Below are 12641 nucleotides of genomic sequence, written 5' to 3'. Positions count from 1 at the left end.
AGTCAATGCACAAACGGATGGTACCATCCTTCTTTGCCACAAACAGAACAGGTGATCCCCAAGGGGAGGCACTAGGGCAGATAAATCCCTTCCTCAACTGCTCTTCCAGTTGCTTCTTCAACTCTGCTAACTCTTCCGATCCCATTCTATAAGGCTTCTTATAGATGGGTCCTGCTCCGGGCATGAGCTCGATGATGAACTCAATGTCTCGGTCAGGAGGCATTCCCGGTAGCTCATCAGGAAAGACATCGGGGTATTCGCATACTACCGGCACTTGCTCCAACCCAACTTCAGTCAGACAGTTGACTTGGGTGACTTGGGCAGAAGAGGGGTTGGAGGTAAATTTAACCTTGACTCCTTGGTCATTGGTCATAGTGACTGTCCGGTTGGCACAATCTAACAAGCCTTGGTGCTTGATGAGCCAATTCATTCCTAAGATCACGTCCAAGCCTTGTGATCTTAAGACGATATGGTTTGCTAGGAAGTCTACCCCGTTAATGATGATTCCAACTCCCTTACGGCCTACCTTGGCTCTCATCTCTGCTCCGGGGGTTTGTACCACCATAGGGTTATTCAGGGGTGTGGGGGTCATGCCACCTTTTAATGCAAACTCTTGGGTGACAAATGAATGCGTGGCTCTAGAATCAAACAAGACAGTTGCAGGTGCTGAGTTAACAAGGAACGTACCCAGCACGACGTCCGGGTCTTCCTGGGCTTCTTCTGCAGTGACAAGATTCACACGACCCTTGCCATTGTTGGGCGGGTTGCGGGGAGCTTGGTTCCTTGGTGGCATTCCGCGGCCTTGTCCTGGGTTCTACGTATTTGGGCGCGGGGCATCGGGCTTCTTGTTGGGGCAATACTTGGAGTAGTGTCCTGCCTGACCACATCCGAAGCAAGTGACTTGATTGGGGTTGCTGCTCTTGCCGGCATTGTTATTGGGTTTGTTGAAAGCTGGCCTGGGGTTGGCATACTGCTGAGGCTGATAGTTGGTGCGAGGTGCAGGGGCTCTTGGCGGCTGATAGGTTGTCTTGACCGGGGCTGGCTGCCACGGGCGAGGCTTCTGGTTGCTGGAGCTACCCTTGCTGATCATCTTGCGCTTACGAGTATCGTCCAAAGCACGTCGCTTGTCCTCAAGCATGAGTGCCTTGTTCACCAGATCAGGAAAGGTTGGGCAGTCACACACAACAAGCGAGTACTGCAGAGTCTGGTTAAGGCCTTCCATGAAGCGCTCTCTTTTGGCAGCATCAGTGCTGACATCTTCAGGAGCATATCTTGACAGAACACTGAACTTCTGCATGTACTCCTTGACAGTGCTACTACCTTGCTTTAGGGCTCGGAATTCACGCTTCTTGATGGCCATAATTCCGGAAGGAATGTGGGCCTTGCGGAATTCTGCCTTGAAGTCATTCCAAGTGATGTTTTTCCCAGATGACCTTGAATCCATCCCACCAAGCTCTGGCAGTTCCCCCGAGACAGTGGGCAGCATATGCCACCCTCTCACGGTCTTCAGTCCAGCCGACTAGTTCCAACAGATCCTCAATGGTACGGACCCAGTCATCTGCATCCAGGTGTTCGGCGGTCTCGATGAAGGTGGGTGGTGCATGCTTCTTTAACTCCACCAACGTGGAACGTCCATTGCCGTTCCCCACCGGCTGGCGATTGATAGCTCGAGCAATCATCTGGAGGGCTGTAGTGTTGGCTTGGCGTTCCTATCGGAAGGCCTTGAGAAGCTGAGCCATGTCCATGTTTGGAGGCGGTGGCGGTGGTGGAGCTTGTCCTTGGGTTTGGTCTTGGCTGGCTCCTGCTCCGGTTTCTTGCTGCTGAGTAGAGGTACCAGTACGTGTTACAACAAGCATCCTGTTGGAGCGGTCAAGGTCTCATGATTGGGAAAGATGAGGGAAAGCAATATAGATGGGATGCCTAGTAAGGGGGTGGGCGTGACACAATTTTAAGTTAAGCAAGGGCCAGAAGGGCCAAACTCATGCATTAAAACCAAGTGGGGGATGCAGTCGTTTACAAGTTCCCGAAGGGAAAGTACGACTTCCATCAAAACAAGTTGAAAGCAAACACAACACAACATGGTTTCATTTGAACCATTACATGGACTCGACTTCGCATAAGGGGTACACGACCTATCCTACCTTAAGGGTTACGGACTGGCCTATCCTAGTCCTGAACGGTGTCTAAGTGGTGGAATGCTCGGTCGCGTATTCCGGCTCCTCTGGGTCTTCCTCCTCATCTTCATCTGTCTCAGTTTCTTCGTCACTTGAGGGAGTGGGGGAGTGGAGGAGTTGAACACGGCGCTGCTTCGCCGGTGGCACCATGAAGAGGTTGCGATATTCCTTCGTCGTCATACGGCGTGGCCGAGATGATCCCTTGGCATGCATAGCCTGTGGGGGTTGCCCGCCTCGATAGGCAACAACGGGCTGTCCAGGGGGTGCACCATCCTTCTTGATCCTGTCCGCCTTTGTCTGTGCTAGGCGGAGGAGTTCCTTGGTCTCATGGAGTTCCCTCCGAAGCTCCATCGAATCCGAGGCCAAATGTTGTGCAAGGCTGTCAGCACACAAGCTGAAGTAGGTCTGGAAACGAAGGGGAAGCCCCTCGTCCATGGGTGGAGCTGGTGCGCTGCTGTCGTCATCACCCTCCTTACGATAAGGCAGGTAACGAGTGGCTGGCTCACTTGCCATCTCTGGCAGAAGATCCCGAAGGCGAGTCAGCGCCTTGAGTGCAGCAGTCTCAACGGCGAGGAGCAGGGTCGCCATCTGGGGTCCTTCAAAGAACCAGGTTGTCGGAGAGTCATTCGCCCGCACGACTACCTCCATGTGATACTCCTTCTTGGTGCTGTTGATCCAGTGCTCGTGATAGGAGAAGGTGGGGGCTCGAGTGAACTGGCACTTCTTGAGGCTGTCCTCAAGAAGCACGGGAAATCCAGTGGTCAGGAAGTCCTCGGGTACGACGGCCATCTACAAAAGTGGAAGGGGAAGGGTCAACAGAGGAGATATGACCCATGTTTGGGATATTTTTAGAAAACGTAGGTATATAGGTAATTTTGTAGATAGTCTCACTCTAACTAACGTCCATGCTAACTAAGGCTTCCTACAGTCAGGATGGCTCTGATACCAGCTTTGTGGGGACCCCGACTCATAAGTCGTGATCACCGAATGCACGTGTATAGTGATCCCAGAGATGAATGCTCACTGAACACATAGAAGCTGAATAACAAGAGTCTTACATCCATACATATCGTCTTACACAAATTATGAACATTATGGTCAAGTCTTACATAGATAAAGCCACAAGGGCTGAATACCAAATAAATTTAAGCAGCGGAAATCTTCGTCGATAAGTAGAACCCATGCCGTCTGCCTTAACCCTACAGGCATTCTGACTGGGAAATGTCCTAGTTCGCATGTTCGTTTCCAAAGAACTCTTCATCGAACTCCTGTTCTTCCATGCCTGGCCAATTAAATAACCAGTGGCAAGCCAATGAGTACTTTGAATGTACTCGCAAGCAACCCATGTTTTGGCTCAAGATACAACAATGCATGACATAGGTAAATTTTTGCAGAAAGCTAATTTTGTTGTGTTATGACATGTTCAATAATTGGTAAAACATGCATCATACGAATTCAAGTAACCATAGGGACTGGTTACAGATATCAACATAAATGGGGTGGCATCAACGCAACTCAATCATGTCAAGTCCTTTGACTTGACCCTAGTAGTTCTTCCCACTTATCCAAACACACACACTGGTTTGCAAACATGTGGACGTAGCCCAAGAGCGGTTACCCAACTGTCCTTGACCGTGGACATGGCTATTCGAATAGTTTTACACTCTGCAGAGGTTGCACACTTTACCCACAAGATCCGGGGAACTTCCGTGTCATCCATGACCCGTGGTACCTCAAGTACTCGGGGTAAGCACCCGATCACTATCTTTCCCTAGACGACACTAACATAGAGTCCACTCGATTGGTAGTAACCCCCGTGCCCAACATTTCACATCTTAAAATTGTGGAGCCTCGCTCCCATATTCATCACATACCACAAGCACGGGGTACCAACGGTGTGTCCGGTGCCCTGTAAAAACAGTCATGGCCGCCCTACCTGGCACGACCCCGTCCCGAGAGAGCGCAACAATGACTCTCCCGTCAGTAGTAATGCGGGCTCCAAGCTAGTATCGGCCTAGGTAATCAATAATGCCCTTTCCCATATAAGGGTAGAGTGGTTGCGCATGTAAGGTTGGAATAACGGTCGCAACTTAAACCAATCCATTTTGAAAACAACACACACACACTTGCCTCTGTACACCATGTCGTCATCAAGCGGTTACCCAACTCATTATCTCCCTCGGGCATAAGTGGCACCCGACAGGGTTTTCAAAGAGTCTTTTGAAAATACTTTGTCTCCATCACCATGCATATTCCTGTCCTTTTTTGCGTAGCAACTGCTTTAGCATCCTATCTACTCCCACCACATAACCCTCATAAGGAGGTAGGGTCATGCACAATGCAAGTATCAACGAGGAAGTAACGGAGGCAAACCATCAAGGTGGTTCCACCTCATCATGATTCCGTTGCAACAACAATATGGTGCTATATGTCATGCATAAAAAGGGTTTCATAGACATGGTCAAAGGGCTGCTTGCCTGGCTCAGCAAAGTCTTCTGGGTCTTCAAAGTCTTCTGGTCCAACTCCTTCGTCAGCAACGCAATCTATCGTCGCAAAATAATAACGAGAAAAATAAGGCAATAATAAAACAGAAAAACCAAAGTGCTCAGAAAAATGTCAATTCATTTTTGTTAAATACTAGGGTTAAAACTAACAAGGGGAAAATTCTTATTTCTGGATTTGGAGCTACAGGGACAGAGCAATGGATTTTTAAACAAGGATTTAATTCCTCAGATTTGAATTTGAATTTGAACAGTGTAGAAAAGTTGGTTGGGCATGTATGAAACTACACCATTAAATAGGTGGGATTTTTACAAGATTTTAGGAACTGGAATTATTGCATTTGGATGAATATTTAATCCTGTGGAATTTTTGCAAGTCTAACAGAAAAGAAAAAGGAAAAGGAGCACTGTGCAACTGGGCCAGAACAGCCGCAGCGTAGCAGGCCCAGTCCGAGAGGCGGCCCAGTGCACTGGTGCACGCGCGCGCGCCAGGTTTAATTCTGACGGGCAGGGCCCAGGCGTCAGTGAGAGAGAGAGAGAGGCGATGGAGCGGAGAGGCTGACAGGCGGGGCCCGCCTGTCATCCCTAACCCCGAGTCCAGACGGCCGGCGAGCTCACCGACGACGATGCAGGGCACGGCGAGGTCGGGCGAGGGCACGGCTGGGCTCAGCGTCGTGTCGCCGTTCGGGTGGAGGTGGAGTTGGTCACCGGAGCAGCCTGGTTCGTCGGCGACGAGGTCACGCGGTGGAGGTGCTTCGGGCGTCGGTGGTTCCGGCCGTTCCTGGCTACAAAAAGAGTGGGGGAAGAGAGGGGAAGGGTCAGTGATGCCGCGCGGTTCCAGATCGAGAGAGAACGGGGGTGGAGGATGCCTGTACCACGCGAACGCCGACGAGCCGAGGCGGCGGAGCTCGAGCTCGATCTCGAGCTCGAGCGGCTCTGGAGACAAATGGGTGGTGCGGGAGGTGGACTAGGAGTGTGGGGGAGCGACAGGGAGCGAGAGAGAGGCTCGGGATCGCCTTATATAGGCTGGTAGAGGTCCACCGTAGGCGCGGCCTACAGGTGCCCGCGGGATCGGCTCGGGTGGCCGTTAGAGAGGGAATGGAGGGCTCGGGGGTGTTCGTGGGAGTGGTCTAGGGTGCCAGGGAGAGAGAGGAGGAGCGGGACGAGCTGCGGGCGGGCCACAGGAGCGGCGCGAGCATTGGTCGAGCGGGGCGGTGTTCTGGCGCGAGCTGCAGGAGAGAGAGGATGGCGCGGGAGCAAGTGGGCGGCCTGCTGGCGTGGAGCAGACGTCGAGGGGCATCGACTGGCGTGCGGGGGAGGCTCGAGGTGGCCGGAAGACGTGGCGTCAACGGTCGGGTGCCCTGCTAGGCGCTCCAGAGCGCGACTTTGGCCGGCATCCGTGGCTTTCCCGCGTCCGCGCGCGTCCACTTGCGTCTGGCAGCTGAAGGGGGCATGGGCAAAAGCTGGGGAGAGCCTTGGATGCTCTGGAAAGCTGAGGGGAGATAAGGAGGCTGAGAGAGAGGGAGGAATCCACTGTCCAGAGAAGAAAAATGGGGTTCTCCCCCCTTCATCATTGCTTCCTCGGGCAGCCAAGCACACAGGTGCTAGAGGGGGACTAGGAGGGGTCGTGGCAGAAAGTTGAGCCCACGGAGATTAGTGGAAGAGGTCAAAAATGGCATTTTGGAGAAGTGTGAGAAGGTGTTTGATAATGGTTTGGGCAAGTAGATGATTTCCATTTGCCATGAGACTCCACAGGGTGAAATGACACATATAATTAGGGCCTTCCACCAATTTGGAGCTTATTTGGGCAAAGTTGCCAATGCAACTTTTGTAAACCCTAGAAATTAGCAGAAATGAACTTGTGTAGCTCTAGTTGAGCAAATCACTTCCCCTTGATGAACCACTTGGTGTAGTGGCCTCGTTTGGTCATGTGATCATGCTCACAAAAGTTGGGGTCAAGGAGAGAAAGTTGGTAGTACAAAGTTGTTCAAATTTGATTCTGGTCAGAGAGGGTTTTGGGGCATTTTGGTGAACCAACATGACCTTGATTGATATGAGGCTTTGCAAGGTGATCACAATATGCATTTGTGACTTGCTGGATTTTCCTTGGATTTTTATGAAAATATTTCCTGTAGAAATATTTCAAATCCTTGAAATGGACAGAAATGGTTTTGGGAGGTTTTGTCCAATATTTTGAACATGACCATGTGTTGAAACTCTTATATATGGAAAATATGTGTCCACTTAGTTTCCCTGATTTTTGTCAAATATTTTTGAAACAATAAAATATTTTTTCCCTATTAAAGACCATTTCTGGCCTTAAGAAAAAGCTTTTAAATAAAATAGGTAAATAACTTTTAAAATTATATTTTTGTGGTTTATGGGAATCCTATATCTAATAGGTTTCAAATATACTCTTTGAAATATTTTTCATACCCCAAATCAAGTACTTGTAGTGCAAACCTCAATTCAGGGGTTTTTGGAAAACTAATTTTTGAAAATACTATTTGGCCAAATTATTTTTGTAAGAAAATACTATATTGCACTATACACATGGCATGATCATTGGGCAGAAGTTTGGGGCAAGGAGATGAAGTATGTAAAGTGGAGTAGTTGACTTTAAAGAGCACTTGAAAAACCACACAGAGAAAACCAACTCCAAAATAAAAGCCAAATAATGCAAAAGTTTTTGTTGGTCCAAATTTTCATGCTTTATTAATGCAAATGACATGTTACAAAATGCAGGGTGTGACAGTAGCCCAGTGAACTTGGCATGTGCACCACTCCCTCCTTCCTCATGTAATACTACCATAGTGTTGACTATAAGGTTACAACTTTTTCTCACTCTCTCTCTCTCTATCTATTTCCTCTCAAATGTTTTGTACCTTTATTTTTTTAGACACAATTGTTTTTATGCCTCTTTTTTTAGAATTAGTTTTTTATACCTAGGAGCACGTGTAGAGACGGGCTCCTGCAGATCCCACTCCTTGACTTTGTCAATGCCTCTCTCTCCTCCACATAAGCGGGCTTGTCGAGAAGACAAGATATGATCTCTTAGCACAATATGTTTCACCATGTTTTTAGGAATAACTAGTTATTGAAGATAAGGCTAAGAGATGATCCATTGTACACATGTTTTTTTGTCATCTCTAAATTACATGCAAGACTTATGATAAGACTATCTTATCAACCATTGTACATGCCCTTTATAGCCCAGAATTTTACTGGTACTACTTGGTATGAATGCGGGTAGCTAGCCTCTGAGGGGGAGCGCGCGCGGGGAGGTGGTGGGGTGGGGGAGGGGTTCTGGTGGGACAGGGCGGTAAGAAGCGGGCTTGGAAGCAGTGCGGACTCACGCATGGCCGACCTCACATTATCACCACATATTTCTTGGAGTCCGTGCACGGCGGGCGGGCGATCTCTTCTCCCTCCCCCGTCTCTCTCCTCTCAGCCGACACCCGCCGAGCGATTAGATTTCGACTATCGACGGTTTATTCAATTGCAGTCCCACATGTCAGTGAAAATGCAAGACAACGTGTGTCCCCTCTGGTGAGCGGCGTGCGAGCCGGACTGTCGGGGGTGCGACGTGAACGCGACGCGTACGAGTTGTAAGTGTGCCACCTTTTCCTTTTGAACTTGCAAAGCGTAACATTTTCGTGCGATCGATTGATAGAAATCCAGAACAAAATGACGAGGGCGGTGCTTTCCCGCGCGTTAGGCGGGCTAGTTTGAGTGATATGACGTGCTACAGTGCCGTCCACTTGCTCCATTTTTATGTAAGCAAGAGTCTACACTCTTACGTGGGAGGAGTGCGAAACACGGCCGATCTAATTTTGATCGAGGGATAACTATTCCCTGCGAAATAATGGAGCACTGTTAGCGATTATAGCATGATAGTTAGGGCATCTCCAGCGCTGGCCCTCAAATTTACATCAACATCTGTCCGAGGTCACTGATGGATGCCATCCAATGCTGCCCGCATACCTTTCGACAACTATATGAACTAACCGGACGAAATTCGTGCAAACAAACCAAATTTCAAATTGACCGGATGAAATTCATTACATTTCGAGAACTTTTGCTATAAACTGGACGAAATTTATTACATATTTCGCACAAACCGTACTAAAACCTACTGTAAACCTAATCCAAATGATCGCCGGGCCCCGACCACCATGTCCGGCCATGAACCCGAGAAAGCCGGCCATTGCCTTTGCCTCCTCCTTATCCGCCTCGATAACCTCCTCCTCCGGAGCACAAGGTTATGAAGATTTCCGCTTCCACGTCGCCGTCAAGCGGCTAATCGTCCGCCGATTTTTATCCCACCAAGCTTGGCGTCGATTGAGTGGAGGAGCGGTGGCCTTGCTGGGACCAGAGCGGTGGCGACCTACCGTGTACTACTCTTCCTCGCTGCCGGCTGTGCCCGCGCACGCACGCCGGCTTCGTGGTCGTGGCGGCGGAGGGCGGTCGGGGGGGGGAGCCGGCGATCTCCTTCGTCTGCTCCTGCGAGAGTACGTCCAAGAGAGCTTTGGAGCGCGCCCGGAGCGGAGCCACCGATGTCCTTCGTCTGCTCCTGCGACAGTACGTCCAAGAGATCTTTGGAGTGCCCGGAGGCCATGGTTGGAGTGGTGCCAACAGAAGGAAGGGACCGGAGGAGAATGAGTGTGGGTCTTTGGCTATGGCTGGGAGCTGGGACTCAAGTTAATATAGCGGGCGAATGGCAATGGGCCGCGGCAGACGGATGGACGGCTGGCACCAGAGTAGGTTCATTGGCAGCCATGGTGTCATTAACGCGGAGCAGTCGCTTGCACCGGGATGCCGCGCGGGTGGCGCTCTCTCGGCCGTCGTGCTGCTGCAATGCCGGCGCCAGTGAGAGGCCGCGTCGAGCGTGAATGCGGACGCTGCTTCAGTGACTTAACCACAGGTGCATTGTCTCACTGACATGTGGGCCCAACGGGCATCAGGCCCGCATGTCAGTGACACACCAACTGCACCTGCAATTAAGGCCGGTGAATGCGGCATTGACGTTCTAGAGAGACGGTGATCGTTTTGGGCGGGAAGCGCGTGCTAGCGATGGAAGGTGTTTCGGTAGGCCAGGGCGGTCAGACGCTGGCATGGTGGTAAAATGTGAACTCATGGATGACGAGCCTTTGAAATGTATGCGGCACGTATTGACAACCAGGCGTCCATGCAACCGCTCCTGTCGCCAGCTAGCATTCGACGACCACCATTAGACACCACACAACCATACATAACTTACGAATAATGGACGAATCGATCAGACACACACTCATGTGCAGTGGCACTATGATCGGTTGCTCATGATAGTACATGGAGTACTCCGCACCATAATACCCTCTCTAGCTAGGCTGTTTTATAGATTGTCGTTGTGATGGACGATATACATGAGCAAGGCGCCGAGTCATGAGTATGACCGTTGGTGTTGAGCTAGGTGAATACATGCTCGATGTTCGCGGAGGCCTCCAGCAAACGTCTAAACAGTAATGTCACATACGCATAATTTTGTTTTTTATTTCTTTCTCCACTGACAGGTAGGCCCGCATAGATAGATAGATAAAGAACAGGAGCTGATGAGGCGCGTGCAGACTGTTTGACTGGTCAACCAGACAAATACGGAGCTATACGCTGAGCCAGTGACCGTATAATCACCATATCTCGTATACAATGGTCAAAGTGAGCTATCAAGACAAGTTCAATGACCGCTAATGCATTTTACTTGGTAATAAATGACCAGGATTGAAGGGGAATCCAAATTTCCTTCGTCTTCTGTCCTTGAGCTCTTGACAAACCAATGCACTTTACGGTTGTCCAGCCACTCCACCCTAGAGCTGTCACCAAGCGTCGTTCATTCCACCGCGCCGCACACTAACCGGTAAGGAAGCGATGGCATCCCGCCGCGCCGAGTTCCTCGCCACCCACGACCGCACACAGAATGGTAGGCAAGCGGTGGCATCCCGCCGTGCCGAGTTCATCGCCGCTCGCGACCTCACACCTATGTGGGCGGAATTTGAAGCTGCCAAGGCCGAATGGGCGATAGAGCAAGAGGCGGCCAAAGCCGCACAGAGGGAGCGGAAAAGTCAGAAAGAACTCAAGAAAAGAGAGGCCCACCACCGCAAGAAAGAAGAGGATGCACGCGCTGCTGCGGAGAGGTCAGCGGAGATCCAAGCACGGTGGGGTGTCGCCGACAAAGCCGGGAAGGAGAACGACGGCGTCTGGCCAGCATGTGAGAAGTAGTAGTACTAGTAGTTAGTGTGTGTGTCTGCGTCGCCCGTACGTTTGTTTAATTAATTACGAGCATGTAACAATACTACTAGTTACTACTGTAGTTTTTAGATCAAATTACCAGTACATTAGCCTAGACTCAATGGAAAAATTCCTATCCTATGCATCAAATGGCATCTCTTTCTCTATAGGAATTGAGATGCATGTCATCTCACTTCCTATGATTTTCATATTCCTATAAAATTCCTATCCTATGAACCAAAGGAGGCCTCTGCTGGAGTAACTACTGTAGCTAGTAGTACTGCTGGTAGAGTAGTTTTCTTCAAGAAGCGGAATTTAACGAAGTCATGATGGTTCCTTCGTCCGAGCAACTTCACAGTGGGTAAGGTTGGGCCTGTGATTTGACGGCTCATTAGTAATTATTGCGGCATGATGACCGGGGTGACTCTCCCTTGGAGTTCTGCGGGCATGTCGGCGTCCCACATGTCGGTGAGCGGAAGTATTCTTTTCGATATCGAGGAGCAAGGAAACCGCGTGGTATAGTATCACTGGTGATTTATATTTATTCTTTATTTCTAATGAATGCTAGCGTTTCAACTCTTACGACGAAGGAGTGCCAAACACACGGCACGTGCTGGATGTCGGACACGTCAGCGAAAGGAGTGGGACATGAACAGCGTGGTAGAGCGTCTCCACTTCTGGGTCGGAGACCACACGTAGTAGTACTACTGTACTAGTGGTATGAACGATACAAAGTGCGACCCGGAGAGAAAGACACGTCTAGTTGGAAGGTCTCGGGGCATACACGTAAACAAATATAAAACCTAATATGTGCCTCCAATTAATATAGTAGTAGTAGAGTACTTAGTCATGTACTCCATAACATCACCGGGCATTGCACATACAACATTTAGTGGTAGTAAGAGACAAATGCCTATATGCCACGCATGTTCATACTATTTGTGCCTTTCTACTTCACTTACTGCGCTACGTTACACAGGTTCGCACGTCCACTCCTGGGTACATGTCCGTCTTGTAGTTCCAGTCCCACGTGTTCTTCATATAGATGGAACAATCCTGGCATGACACGTGCACCTTGATGCTAGATGTGTCGCATGTTGGCAAAAGGATGAACAAAGCTCACGTAGAAAAAATACAGTGGAAGAACATAGATTCCCGACGACCGAGAAGGAGCAAGGAACCTCGTGGTGGAGCGTCTGCACTCATAATATTTTATATTATTCAGCGATATAAAATCAACCAATCATCTCCACAGTGGACTGGAAGAGTACGAAACACGGCCGCCCAGTGTAGTTACATCATAATAGTACATGGCTAACCCAAGCTATCACCATATTTCTTGGCTTCCGTGCGACACCTATCTCTAGTAATCCAGCAGCCCGTATCGCTTCTCCCTCCTCGTCTCTCTCAAAGTGCGGCGGGCTGGCGTTTTTGCCGTCTATTGAGGTCGGTTAACTCATCACATGTTAGCGACATGCCAAGAGCATTCTAAAAAAATTCCTTTCACGTTCCATTTTCAAAAAGAAAAAATCCTTTCACGTACGAATTTGACTGTATGCTTTGAGCAACTTGCATGTCCTATACGGCTCCTGTTTGGATACTCTAACTTAGCTAGAGGTTAGACTAACTCATGACTAACCATGAACTAACTGTAGCCAAAGAGGTGTTTGGGTGACCAGGTTAGATTGACAATAAATGCACT

General features: G+C 49.6%; 1 protein-coding gene across 1 annotated transcript; it reads right to left on the bottom strand.

Annotated features, from left to right (window-relative positions):
• Positions 1-814: 814 nt before the first annotated feature.
• Positions 815-1486, bottom strand: LOC141021877 (uncharacterized). Its single transcript, XM_073497729.1, has one exon. It carries the CDS (start codon positions 1484-1486, stop codon positions 815-817), a length of 672 nt encoding a protein of 223 aa, XP_073353830.1.
• Positions 1487-12641: the final 11155 nt, after the last annotated feature.

The sequence above is a fragment of the Aegilops tauschii genome, chromosome 4, assembly GCF_002575655.3.
Source record: "Aegilops tauschii subsp. strangulata cultivar AL8/78 chromosome 4, Aet v6.0, whole genome shotgun sequence".
Classification (NCBI taxonomy): domain Eukaryota; kingdom Viridiplantae; phylum Streptophyta; class Magnoliopsida; order Poales; family Poaceae; genus Aegilops; species Aegilops tauschii.
The sequence above is the reverse complement of the archived record's forward strand: the minus strand, read 5'-3'. Positions and strand labels throughout refer to the sequence as shown.

What these genes read in the sequence shown, in the direction of transcription:
- LOC141021877 (XM_073497729.1), bottom strand. Translation starts at nt 1,486, where the DNA reads ATGCTGCCCACTGTCTCGGGGGAACTGCCAGAGCTTGGTGGGATGGAT.